Here is a 12918-nt window from a genome sequence, read left to right as displayed (position 1 = left end):
CACCATTGTGACCAGTGGGATTAATCAACAAATTTTATTATTTATTTTTCTATTTCATTGAACATTGCACATGTTAAAAGCAATTTTTCTTACTCAAAATGTGAGTATTACCAAGTCAACTTGTGTTCTTAAAACAATGACAATAAACAGTTTTATTTGGTTGAAATAATGTGGTTGTGTACTTATTTTTCTGTTAACTTATTATGGATTGAAAACTGAAAACCTTAATGCACAGTAACTGAACTCAATATTTATAAGTTTTGGTAACTTATTATTATTATTTTTTTTACAGTGTAGTCTTGCGATCAATCAAAACTTATTTACACGATATACCTCACATTCACCCTCCATTCACATCCTGGTGTTCTCCATTAGGCCTGTAGGTGGAGCTATGACAGCACACGTACAGTACACACACCGATGGTGTGTGATGTGTCAAAAAATGAATGGGCAAATGTGAGTGAAATGGTCGCACTGTATGCAGCTGTTTGTCTGCATTGCATTCCCCCCCCCCCCCCAACTCAGATTTAGGGTTGATACAACCATCATAATAATATTGTTAATAATAACAATAATGATGTAATAATGTAAAAATGATCATTAAAAAGACCTGATTATGAGAAGAAAAAAATTACGATGCATGGAATATTGTTGAGGCACACTAGTTACAACTATATTTCAAACAGGCACTCCATGTCAAAAAGGTTGCTGACTCCTGCTTTGGATCATGGGCCGTTATTTTCCTTCTCTTCCCATCCTTCTGGTACAAGTTGATCTTAGTCTCATCTGTCCATAGCTCACCAGTGCATTCTTTCTTTTTAAGAATGTACCAAACAGTTGATTTGGCCACACCTGATGTTTTTGCTATCTCTCTGATGGGTTTGTTTTAGTTGATCAGCCTAATGATTGCTTGCTTCACTGATAGTGACAGCTCTTTGGACCTCATATTGAGAGTTGACAGCAACAGATTCCAAATGCAAATACCACACTTGAAAATAAGATAAGATAAGATAAGATAAGATATTCCTTTATTGATCCCCTTGGGGAAATTCAGGCATCATAGCAGGAGGGGGGGAGGGGTACAGGTAGTAAAACAACACAGTATACAGGTAGTAAAAGACAACACAGGCAGTGTAAACAATTTGATCAATATGGTCAATATAATTTACTATCTGACTAGCTGAGGAATATTCACATTATTCACAGTGTCACATGAGGTGCAGTATGCAAGAGGTAGTGTTATAATAATTTACTATCTACTGAGTATACATTAATCAAAGTACCGGGGTAGTCTACTTTGTCCCCCTTGGGTTCCTATAAGTCCCAGGTCAATGTCTGGTAGCAGTCGCTGTCGCTGCCCCCTGTTGTGGGGCCTGGAGGCTGCTAGTCGCTGCCCACTGTTGTGGAGCCTGATGGCCGCTGGTATGAAGGACTGTCCGAGGCGGTTAGTTGAGTGTCGGGGGGGGATGAGTCTGTGGCTGAACGAGCTTCTCATCTTGACTAGCTCGTCGTAGAGGGGGTGGTAGGGGTTCTCCATGATGGCATCCAGCTTCCTTATCATCCCCCTCTCTACCATCACCTCAAGTCTAGGTAGCTCGACTCCCACCACGGAGCTAGCCTTCCTCACCAGCTTGTTGAGCTTGTTGGTGTCCCTTGAGTTGATGTAGCCTCCCCAGCATGCCACAGCATAGAAGAGGATGCTGGCCACAACAGACTGGTAAAAAGACTGCAGCAGTTTGTTGCACACAAATGAACTGTAGACCTTTTATCTGCTCCTTGTAAATTAAATAATGAGGGAATAACACACCTGACCATGGAAGAGCTGAGCAGCCAATTGTACAATTACCTTTGGTCCTTTAAAAAGGCACATATAAAGATTCCTACACCGCTTACCTGATTTGTATGTAAATACCCTCAAATTAAAGCTGAAAGTCTACACTTGTCTTAAAGCACATCTTTATTGTTCCTTCCATTGTACAGAGCCAAAATTATGAAAATTGCCAACATTTAATTATTTATGGACCTGACTGTATTTGGTGACGTGAGGCTTTTGAATGATGGCAACAATATGAACTCTTGGAACTGATATTCCTCTTATGAACTGTCTGAATTTGTAAATGTTTCATGTTAATCTTCTACTATTTGTCCTCTTCCCCTCCAGTGTCGATAGCTGCAGTAGTGATTTTCATGTATGCATGGCTGGTACCGCTAGGCGTATGGGGTTTCCTGACCTGGCGGCAAGGGACTGAGAGGCAGGTCGGAGGCTACTCCTTCCTGGAGACTGTGTGTGTCTATGGCTACTCCCTCTTCATCTACATCCCTACCTCAGTGAGTAGAGACACACACACACACTAATATTGCACTGTTTTTGTCCTGTGTCTGTTGTTATTGTGAAAAAAGGATAAATGCATACACTAATGCCACAACAATTACCTATGTGTTTACACAAAGGGCTAAATAAAGGAATCTGAATCTGAATCTGAATATGCTTAATCAGAAGATCATGTATGATTTCACTTGTGAATAAAGGCAACAGTATAATTGTTAAGGAAACTAATTTCGGCAGGTTCTTAGGAACAAAATAACCCTCTGTTTCGGTTTATAGTCCATTTCTTGGAGCATAAATGGGGTCTCGGTCTGGCAAACGGCCTATTTGTCCCATCCGGGTATGCGCTCCAAATGTGAGCGTCTGATGGATTGCATTTGTAGATGTTTGACTCAACTCACTGGATTCCCCATGTCAGCTACACCAAATTGTGTTTGGTGAAAGAGTTTTCCAGTTTTTGGAGGAAGAGTCTGTTTAGCGCTAAATGAGAGAGGAATGGTGATTGGGTGGTAAGCGGTGGTAAAGAGTCACCACCTCCAGAAGCTGCTGCAGAGCCTGGACAGTGGTGGTAAAGAGTCACCACCTCCAGAAGCTGCTGCAGAGCCTGGACAGTGGTGGTAAAGAGTCACCACCTCCAGAAGCTGCTGCAGAGCCTGGACAGTGGTGGTAAAGAGTCACCACCTCCAGAAGCTGCTGCAGAGCCTGGACAGTGGTGGTAAAGAGTCACCACCTCCAGAAGCTGCTGCAGAGCCTGGACAGTGGTGGTAAAGAGTCACCACCTCCAGAAGCTGCTGCAGAGCCTGGACAGTGGTGGTAAAGAGTCACCACCTCCAGAAGCTGCTGCAGAGCCTGGACAGTGGTGGGGCCCGGGAGCTGCAGTACCGCCTCTACCTCAGACGGCAGCGGGATCGCCGCAGTGATGCGGCGGCAGAGGAAATCAACGGTAGGCGCCCGAACTGGCACATGGCTGGATTGATGACTAAGCCGGAGGCAACTGAAGAGAAGGCGGAGGAGGTGCGACGGGTGTTCTGCCTTAGACGTGCTGGGCACCAGGATGTCCTTCAAGTAGACAAACGCGAATGGCAAATCGTACAGTGTGTCCCATCAACCACCGAAAGGTCTGAGCGGCATTCTTGAGGCCGAAGGGTATCTGCAGAAACTCGGAACGGAGTGATAACTGCCGTCTTTGGAATGTCCTGAGGGTGAATGGGAACCTAGTAACCCTGGACTTGATCCACTTTAGAAAAAAAATTATGCACCAGCCAGGTGGCCTGAAAAGTCCTGAATGTGAGGAACGTGGGGTGCTGGTTGGGTGGAGTGACGTGGTTAAGGCATCGCTGCATCGCCAGTCACCGCATGGACTCCCGACGCCGCTGGACTTTAACTAGTAGTTACCATTAACACATTGACCGCCAAAAACGGCTTACAACGTGTTTGTTGGCCATGCTAATTCTGCCAGACCACGCTGTACAACGTTATTGAGATCATATTTCATTTTTTAGCCATGGCATTCATAATTCCGCCACCCAGCCTCTGGTGATACAGTGGGAGCCTGCACAACAGTGCAACGCCTCAATACCGCCACCTGGTGGATGATCGGGCGAGTTACAACCGGAAGTGGATCTGGTGATCTCGGTGCATCTGGAAAATCCGTCCGGCAGTCGCATATCGTTGCGGGACTACAGACGCACACTGGCGTGCATATGGATCGCTGCCATAACTCAATAATCGATATGATTTGGGCGTTTATTGCGCCATACAAACCGGAAATGGATCTAGTCGATCGACGTCAAATAAGTGGGATCTTTTTCCTCCAGTCTCATCGGCGAACGGTAAGAGGACAGTAACGTTACTTTCAGCTTGATTGTTTATTCTTTTCACTGCAAACTGATCAGATCAATATATCACCCATACTACATAAAGCATTTACTGACGATCACGGAATTATAAACGACCCCTCCCCCCCCCCTTTCATCCGCGCATGATTAATCATAACGTATACAATCATGTACAGTTAAATTTTTTAATATAGCATGTATCGGCAATAAACGGCAGTTGATAATCTATATATGCGTTTATGCCTATAACTCACGTTCTATGAATTACTGCAGAAAACGATAAAAACATACTTATATTCTAGAAGGTATTTTTGGAAGAATCTATGAATGAAAAAGTATAACGTTCCTACATCCTGAACGATAGATAATCGATGTTGAATGGGCCATAGTAATGTCAATTTAGCAATACAATTTAAAAAAGTTATAGCCCTGCAAAGAAGGTGAACATCTCCATAGGCTTAGACTGGTGGCAGTGAGCCTACATTGATGGATAGAAGCGTGGCAGTTAATGTGTTAATAGTTACTTAATTTAAAAAGTAACTTGGTTACTTTACTGATTACTTTCACCAAAAAGTAATGTGTTACTGTGAAAAGTAACTTTTTAGTTACTTAACACATTAATTGCCAAAAATGAGAATTCTCGTTTTCTGTGCCCCAACCGTTCAGTGCCATAAACGAGGATTCTCGTTTCTGGGTCGTTTTCCCTTTTTTTCCAATTTGAATACCCTATTCAATCTCGGGAAGCTGTGTGTTGGCTGAAAAATGCATAGTGGGAATCCGAAGGTGCAGTACCGGCTGCATCCTACCAGGCGGCGGTATAGAACTACATTTCTAACATTGTATCCTGGGCTGTGGAATGACCCCAGGTCTCGGATTTAATTTTTTGTTCTCGGGGAGGCACACAGTTCAGCCGGTTACATCGAAGCCCGTCAACTGTGCTTGATCCGTATGCTATGGTCATTTATAACGTTGAGCAAATGGGGATTGGATCTACCAGATGGCGATCAAATTGGAATATTCTTTTATTACTTTCAGCCAAAGGTAAGGGCGATTTGACGTAAATTCTAGCTTGATCCTGAAATGCTTTCATAGCGATCGGGCTGATAACCGTTTTTAGTGTTCAATGCCGTTCAAATGCCGTTACTGACGCTCGAATAATCAGAAACGACCCCCCCCTTTCATGCATTCATGATGGAACATAATACCAATAATGTGGATTTGAATCCGGAACAATAGCAGGTTCAGGCGGGGAACGCTAGCGTCTACAATGTAATCAACGTGTAGGACTATAACTCAACATTTCATGGATTACGATGGACCGCTCTAAAACCATACTTATATTCACCACGGTATAACACGGGAACGTATGGATGGAAATTTCTTTTCTTTTTTGCATCTTGACCGGAAGAAACCCAGTGTCAAAAGACTATAGTACTGTATCCATAGCTATAATATAGAATATGGTTATAGCTCTACAAACAAGGTGATCGATTATGGGTCTAATGGTTGGCATGAGGCGATAACTTCCCGGAAGAGACGTGGCACCCAAAGTGTTAAAAAACAAAAACAACATTATTTCAATCGCTTGAATGTAGTCAATCTCACCACCAATGACATCTTATGTGTGCCTACCCTTTATCCTTTTACAGGCTAATGCAGCTTTCTGGCATTGTAAAGTAGTGGGGTTTATCCAGTGAGATGTTATCCCGAGGAAGCTTTTGTTGTGGACGGACCAAATGTCTGCGGTGGTCGAGATGTAGTCCAGCCCCTCAACCTTTTCTTTTCTTTAGCTAATTTTCCTTTTTTGTATGAGTCGGATGAGTCCGGGTCTTTAACGTTACTTTAACGTAACGTCAGCTACTAGCTTCGTTGAAGCATGTTGTTTCTCCAGGTGCTTCATCAGATTTGAATTGCTGTTTTGGGCAGTAGATAGGATCTTTGAGCCAATACACAATTTACATTTAACTAAAACGTTATTTTCTTTGTGCTCGACAAAAGAGAAATAGTGAAAATATCCATGTGTAAAAACTCGACTACTGGGTGCCGCCATGACAGTCTAGACTAGAGTAAACAAAACACGGCCACAACGTGTCTCCGCAGGTGAGTGACACAGGAGTCAGGACTGCGCTCAAGCTCGCTACCAATCTACATAAAAATAACGCAGTGACAAATCATTTAGTAACTGTGTTAATGAATTTAAAAAGTAATGCGTTAGAGCAGTGGTTCCCAAAGTCGGGGTCGCGACCCAAAGGTGGGCCGCGAGCAGCCATGGGTGGGCCGCGAGATGATTAAAAAAAATAAAAATAATCATTTTTTTATTTATTTTTGTCAGGCCACTGAACTTAGAAGCAGGCCAGGACAGTGTTTATAGTTGTATTCTAAAATTCTATTCTATTGTATTCTAAAATGTGACTATATGGTTTTATATTAACTTAATAAATAAACAAAAACGAAAAATCTACTTATTTCAATGAACATTTCAAACTAAATAACAGATTATGCACATAAAACGCTGAAAACAACCGAAGCAACAATTGTATTTTAATGAGACTATTATTATTATCATTATTATTTTGCAACAAGTTAGCCCTCTCATAAATAGCACATATAAATGAATAACTAACTTGAACTAACGTAATAGGATTGAAGTGATATTTGGCTTAAAAAATCGGTCGCCTGGCAAAAAGAAAAAAGCCTGACGATGTGCATTGGGCCGCGGCTCTCTGACGCCTTATTTTCTGGGTCCTGGCCTGAAAAGTTTGGGAACCCCTGCGTTAGAGTACTAGTTACTGCCAAAAGTAATGGCGTTACTGTAACGCGTTAGTCCCAACACTGTCCTTCACAATGGCAAATGTATGTGGGTCGAGGCGACGGGCTCTGGCACACACAGGTGCGCCCTCTGTGGAAATATGATGCATCACACCCTGCTTGGTGGAAGCGGATGTGAAGGTTTCATGGTCATCTTCACTATTTGTTTTGTTTGGTGAATTATATTAATATGTACTGTTGGACTGTGGTAATTCCATGTACGAATAAATAAATTATGACTTTGACAAATTTATACACAGAGCCCCGGATGAAGCAATCGTGTCAAACACTCGTACGCCTAAGAAATACTACGCTGTACCCTGCTAACCAACATCTACCCCTTTCCTATCCAGGTGTTATGGATTATACCGGTGGAGTGGCTTCGCTGGATCTTGATCCTGGTTGCCATGGTAATCTCCGGCTCAGTGCTGGTCCTCACCTTCTGGCCCGTTGTCCGCGACGACACCAAGGTGACTGCAATCGCCACCGTAGCGTCCATAGTGGTTTTACACACGCTGCTGGCTATCGGCTGCAAGGTAGGTAACCCTCCTGGGAAGCTCTTGTAGTATGTGTTTTAATCTTAAAGGTGCTATAGATAAAAATTGTATGTCATCTTTTTTTTTATTTTTTTTAATAGTACATTCACCAAGCTTTTAGAAAGGTGCAGAATAAAAGTATTGCATTTCTCTCTAAACATTTTTGATTAATTTGACATTAATTTATCATTAAAAAAAAATTGCTAAATGAATGTTGTTTACATGTTACATGCATGTATCCCCTCCCTACTTCCCATATCCCCACGTGGAATGCACCCGATTGGATAAATGACATGCTGGTGCTCTAGTGCGACATCTAGTGGCTGAATGTTATCTTTTTTTTTTATCCACTTTTTTCTCCCATTTTCTATTTTTCTCCCATCCCAATTTCGTATCGTCCAATTCTACCCCCCCCCCCCCCCCCCCCGATCTCGAACGCTGTTAGGCCATGCCGCCCACAAGCCGGCTGCAATGTGGACGAAGCCTTACATCACGTGTCCCCTCCGGTACTCGAGGAAGCAGCCGTCGCATCTTTTCACCTGCACAGCGCGATCTCTCAGCGGCGAGGGTCTGCGTGGGAGGGACACGCCGCCCCCGTCGCTTCCTGATTCTGCTGCGCAGGCGCACCAACCGACCTGTAGGAGTCGCTGTCCACAACGTCCGATCCACACCCATCAGCTTTCCCACCCCTAACACTGCCAATTGTGTTAGTTTGAACGACCAGCCAAGCTGATAGCAATGCGGAGAGCAGGGCTCGAACCCAGCGCCTTGCCCACTACACCACCTAGCCGCCCCCGTGGCTGAATGTTATCTATAGCACCTTTTAATCAGATGGTTAATCCAGAGTTGGATTTCCTTCGGTAAGGTAATACTCTGACGTCATGTTTTCACCTCTTCTCTGTGAGGTAATACTCTTAACGTCATGTTTTCACCTCTTCTCTGTGAGGTAATACTCTAACATCATATCACCTATTCTCTGTGAGGTAATACTCTAACGTCATGTTTTCACCTCTTCTCTGTGAGGTAATACTCTAACGTCATGTTTTCACCTCTTCTCTGTGAGGTAATACTCTAACGTCATATCACCTATTCTCTGTGAGGTAATACTCTAACGTCATGTTTTCACCTCTTCTCTGTGAGGTAATACTCTAACGTCATGTCACCTCTTCTCTGTGAGGTAATACTCTAACGTCATGTCACCTCTTCTCTGTCACAGATGTACTTCTTCCAAACGGCAGTCTACACGACACCCGGCCAGCCCACTATAACCCCCCTCAACCACACAACATTAATGACCACCAAGGCCCACTGACCAATAGGAACGAGTGGTGGTGGTGGTGGTGGTGGGAGGAGAGGGAGTGAACGGCTATTCCCAGTACTCTTGAATAAATTCAGATTTTGTTGGGATCACTCGCAGATTGATGGGTAACAATATCAGTAATGTGGATTATTGCCATGTTGTGTGGATTCCAAGTCTATAGATAATCAGTGACAAGAGTAATATAGATTTTAGCTGTATATATGAAAGTGAAAGCGTTGTGATGGATGGATGAATAGATGGGTGGTAGCTTCTTGCGTGATTTACTCAGAGATGATTTCTCTGAACTCGGCAGCGCGTGTACATTGTGCTCAAATCTAGATTTCTATCATGGGAGATATGACGCATCTCAGTAGTCTAGTATGGCTTAAGGACCACCTATACTAATGTGAATATGAAACGTTTAACAAAAGGGCGGACGGTTAAAGTAGACAGCGACTCACTTGGGATTGTATTCAGCTGGGGACAGTGTTTTGAAAACGGTGACCCTTGAAACAGACTGGGAGCGGAATGGATGTGGAACGCATGCTGAATGGCACCCGTGTTAATAGGCGCCGCCGTCCACGCCAGATGTGCAGAGGGGTAGAGATCGAATTTTTGTCAGCCATTACTAGCTACTGTGCTACTATACTACTATAGCTACTAGCTACTGCTATTCACTCGCAGTGACTCCAGAATGCATTAAAAAATAAATATATATATATATGCTTGGTGCGGTTGCTCTAGTGGCAACACATGCCTCTTCCCCCTTCCTGTCTGTTTCCAGGGTAAGAATCAATAATATGACTAACATCAGTCAGGCACTTGTTATTTCACTTACCGTTTAAAGGTAAGTAATCTGTCAAATGGCACCCTCTAGGCAAAGGTGCCCTTCTCGGTACTGCACTTGGTTTTCATCTGAGGTATGGGTGGGGGTTCAGTGGGTGTAGGGGAGGGGTTGTTATAGCTGGCTGGACCTCAGGTTCTGCCAGAGAGGTCTGGAGAAATCCAGTGTAATTCACTTTCCCCACACAGATGGAATTCTGTTGCTAGGGAACAGTTGCAATTGCAACAGGAAATAAACCTGGGTCCTTAGAGCGTTATTGTTCTCACAGTCTATATAGCTATAATATATTAAATTGTGAATAACCCCCCGACATCTCTGAGGTGTGGCCACCAATAGCAACCCCTCCTGTCCCCACTCCACTCCAACCCAGACCAAAAAAAACAAAGTGCAATACCAAGAGGGGCACTTTTTGCCTACAGGTCTCGTTTTAACAGTGTTACAGATTCTACCTTTTTAAATTATGTCATATTGTCTGGAAAGTAGTTTCCCTCAGTAGATGGATGGGTGCTGAAGCCAGTCCAGACTAGTGAGATGCCCCCATTCAAGCCCAATTGTCTAACCTATGTAATATTAATGACTTGAGACTGAAAAGGGTGGGGGTGGGGGGGTTGTTGTGGAACTCCTTCACCTTCAAGACCACTCCTCGTACCTGGAACAGAGCTGATCCCCTTCTAACCCATCGCCTACAAAAGGACTTCAGTTTCTCAACATGCATATCAGAAACATGTAAATGGATGAGAAAAAAAAAGAATGTATGTCTGCGATTATTTATTTATTCCTGTGTTGCTTTTTTGTTCCCCCTCCTATTTGTGTGAATAAACTGGCATTCCAGTTCAGTCTTTATCCCTCGTTTATGTGCAATCATTCAAATCTTAATTTTGAGGGGAAGAAATGTATGTACCTAGATCACATCACATTTGCCTTAGTCTAATTTTTCAAGATTTAATTGGTCTTCTAAATCTATGGTCAGATATCAAGTCAAGTCTTGATGGATAACAATACTGGTTTGTTAATTAATGTGCTGGAGTACACCTAAAAGTTCTATCAATATTTATTGAACAAATCTCTTTATTGAGAGAGAAGTAAGACTCAAACTCATGTCATGTATAAAGTCTGGTACTGACTTGATTTTGTCGACTCATCAAATGTTTAGTTCTTCTACCCAAACGAGCTTTGTTATAGTACTGTACTCTGTTCTAAAACAGAAAATTTGCCTGTATACACATAATGTCCCCCTGGGTGCTGCGTTACGTTTTTAAGCAGCTCCAGACTTTATACCTTTATACCTTTGAGCCTCAGCACTCTGGATTAGGTAAGAGTTCACTTCATACTATCTAGACTGAGTCTAGACCATTATGAAGAACATGTATGATTAGATGGCATTGTGTAAAGTTGTTAACTTTATGTCAATGTAAGATCATCAGTTCGGTCAAATGCTGTTCTTGATAATGAAAAACATCTCGACTGCTTGATGACTGAAAAGTTTTGCATTTCATGCAGTAATATAAATATAAATTTTTACATCTCCCCATTTTATTTTTACATCTCCCCAAAAGGATGTAATTTAATCATTTTATTTTTCTGTTGAATTAAAGACTTATAAATTGCAATATATCACAGTAAAGCACAATACTTAGGTTTCACGGCTCAAGAAGAATCACGTCAGCTCTCGGCAGATTCCTACTGAGAGTACATACTAGTGTAACCACCAAATTGTGTACATCGAGTCCGTCATCAACCGGGCAGGCTACCAGTGTCAGAAAGATCACCACTTATTCCACGTCTCTCCTTAAAGCTCCCCATTCAAGGGATTGTCCCGTGTTCTCCTGTGTGTGAACCTGCTGTAGGGCTGGACTGGCTGAGCTGATGTGGTTTGTCTTGCAGCCTCATCCCAACCTTAGGGGCCTTTCTCACTCAGCTATTGGGATCGAATCACCGCCCCGGGGCACGGGGGGGGGGGAGTGTTCTCACTGAGACGGGGACACCCCTTTTGGGATCGAACCGGCGCTGATTCGTTTTACCCCCCGCTGAACCTGGGCCAGTTGGATTAGGTGGTTTTGGATGCGGGCCAGTGGGAGCGGGGGCGTGACACACACAACGTCGTTACTGTCATGCTTGCTTGAATTTTGGGCAGATAAAACCACACAGCAACAACTGGAGAATACCCACAAAAACGATATTTATGGGCAATAGACCGGTTCCTGACAGGCAGCGAGCGAGCGAACTGGAGACGAAATCGCGCGCGACACTGTCCTGATATGACGCGGCGCTTGTCCGAGTGTGTCTGTGTGTGTGTGTTTACCTGGAAGCACAGGGGCAAAGCAGCCTGCGATTCTCAACCAATAAAAAGTGTTTAGGGGCGGGACTCGGCCGCGTAATCGCTCAACTAGAGACACAGCGAGCGAATATTTGAGGGGGGAACGACATCGCCACTCAGTTCGCTGTCGCTCGCGGCAGGTCAGGATAGTCTGATTGAAACGAATACATTTTTATCATTTTCGCAATCACGCTTGCGTCGCTGCCCGTCAGGAATGGGTGTTAGTCAGCAGTCATCCCTGAGATGTATGGCCAAGCAAGACTCTCCAGGGGTTACGTGTGTCTGTGTGGGCAGTTCTGGGTTACCCACTAGCTTGGAGTGTGGGGAGAGATAACAGAACACACCTACAGATTTAAGACTATAAGCTCATTCTCTTGACAGTCTCCCGCCTTAACCACATTAATGTCCTGTAAGGTCAAACATTGAGGCTAATCCCCTCCAAATTCCTCAGAGACTCAGCAGCCGCCATCACCCCAGTCATCACACACATAATAAACCTCTCCATAAAACAGGGACACGTCCCCAAGGACTTCAAAATTGCGAGGGTGACCCCTCTGCACAAAAAGGGCAGCAAATTAGACCCAGGCAACTACCGCCCTGTTTCTATTCTCACCTCCATCTCAAAAGTCATGGAAAAAATTGTCTACGAACAGGTCGAAAAGTACCTAGCGGAAGAAAATCTAATCTACGAATTCCAATCTGGCTTCAGAACATCCCACTCCACTGACACATGCCTTTTCTATTTGAATGACCACATCAAACAAGAGGTGGACGCGGGCAAATACTGCGGCATGGTCATGCTGGACCTACAAAAGGCCTTCGACACTGTCAATCACTCCATTCTGATAGACTATCAAAACCAATTGCTTTTAGCTTGTCAATCAGTGAGCTGGATGCAATCCTACCTTGAGGGGAGGGAACAGATGGTGGAGGTAAACGGTACCCTATC

The 12918-nt window shown here is 43.7% G+C and overlaps 1 protein-coding gene across 1 annotated transcript in view; it reads left to right on the top strand.

The window, feature by feature from the left end:
• Positions 1–10489, top strand: part of yipf2 (Yip1 domain family, member 2) — a 31610-nt gene extending 21121 nt beyond the window's left edge. Inside the window, exons 7-9 of the mRNA XM_084329583.1 lie at positions 2162–2328; positions 7326–7508; positions 8725–10489. Coding sequence (XP_084185709.1) covers positions 2162–2328; positions 7326–7508; positions 8725–8820 — 446 coding nt within the window. The 3' untranslated portion in view covers positions 8821–10489. The remainder of the gene's footprint in view (positions 1–2161; positions 2329–7325; positions 7509–8724) is intronic.
• Positions 10490–12918: the final 2429 nt, after the last annotated feature.

The sequence above is a fragment of the Notolepis coatsorum genome, assembly GCF_963971535.1.
Source record: "Notolepis coatsorum genome assembly, chromosome: 14".
Classification (NCBI taxonomy): domain Eukaryota; kingdom Metazoa; phylum Chordata; class Actinopteri; order Aulopiformes; family Paralepididae; genus Notolepis; species Notolepis coatsorum.
Note: the sequence above shows the minus strand (reverse complement) of the source record. Positions and strands in the feature narration are given on the sequence as shown.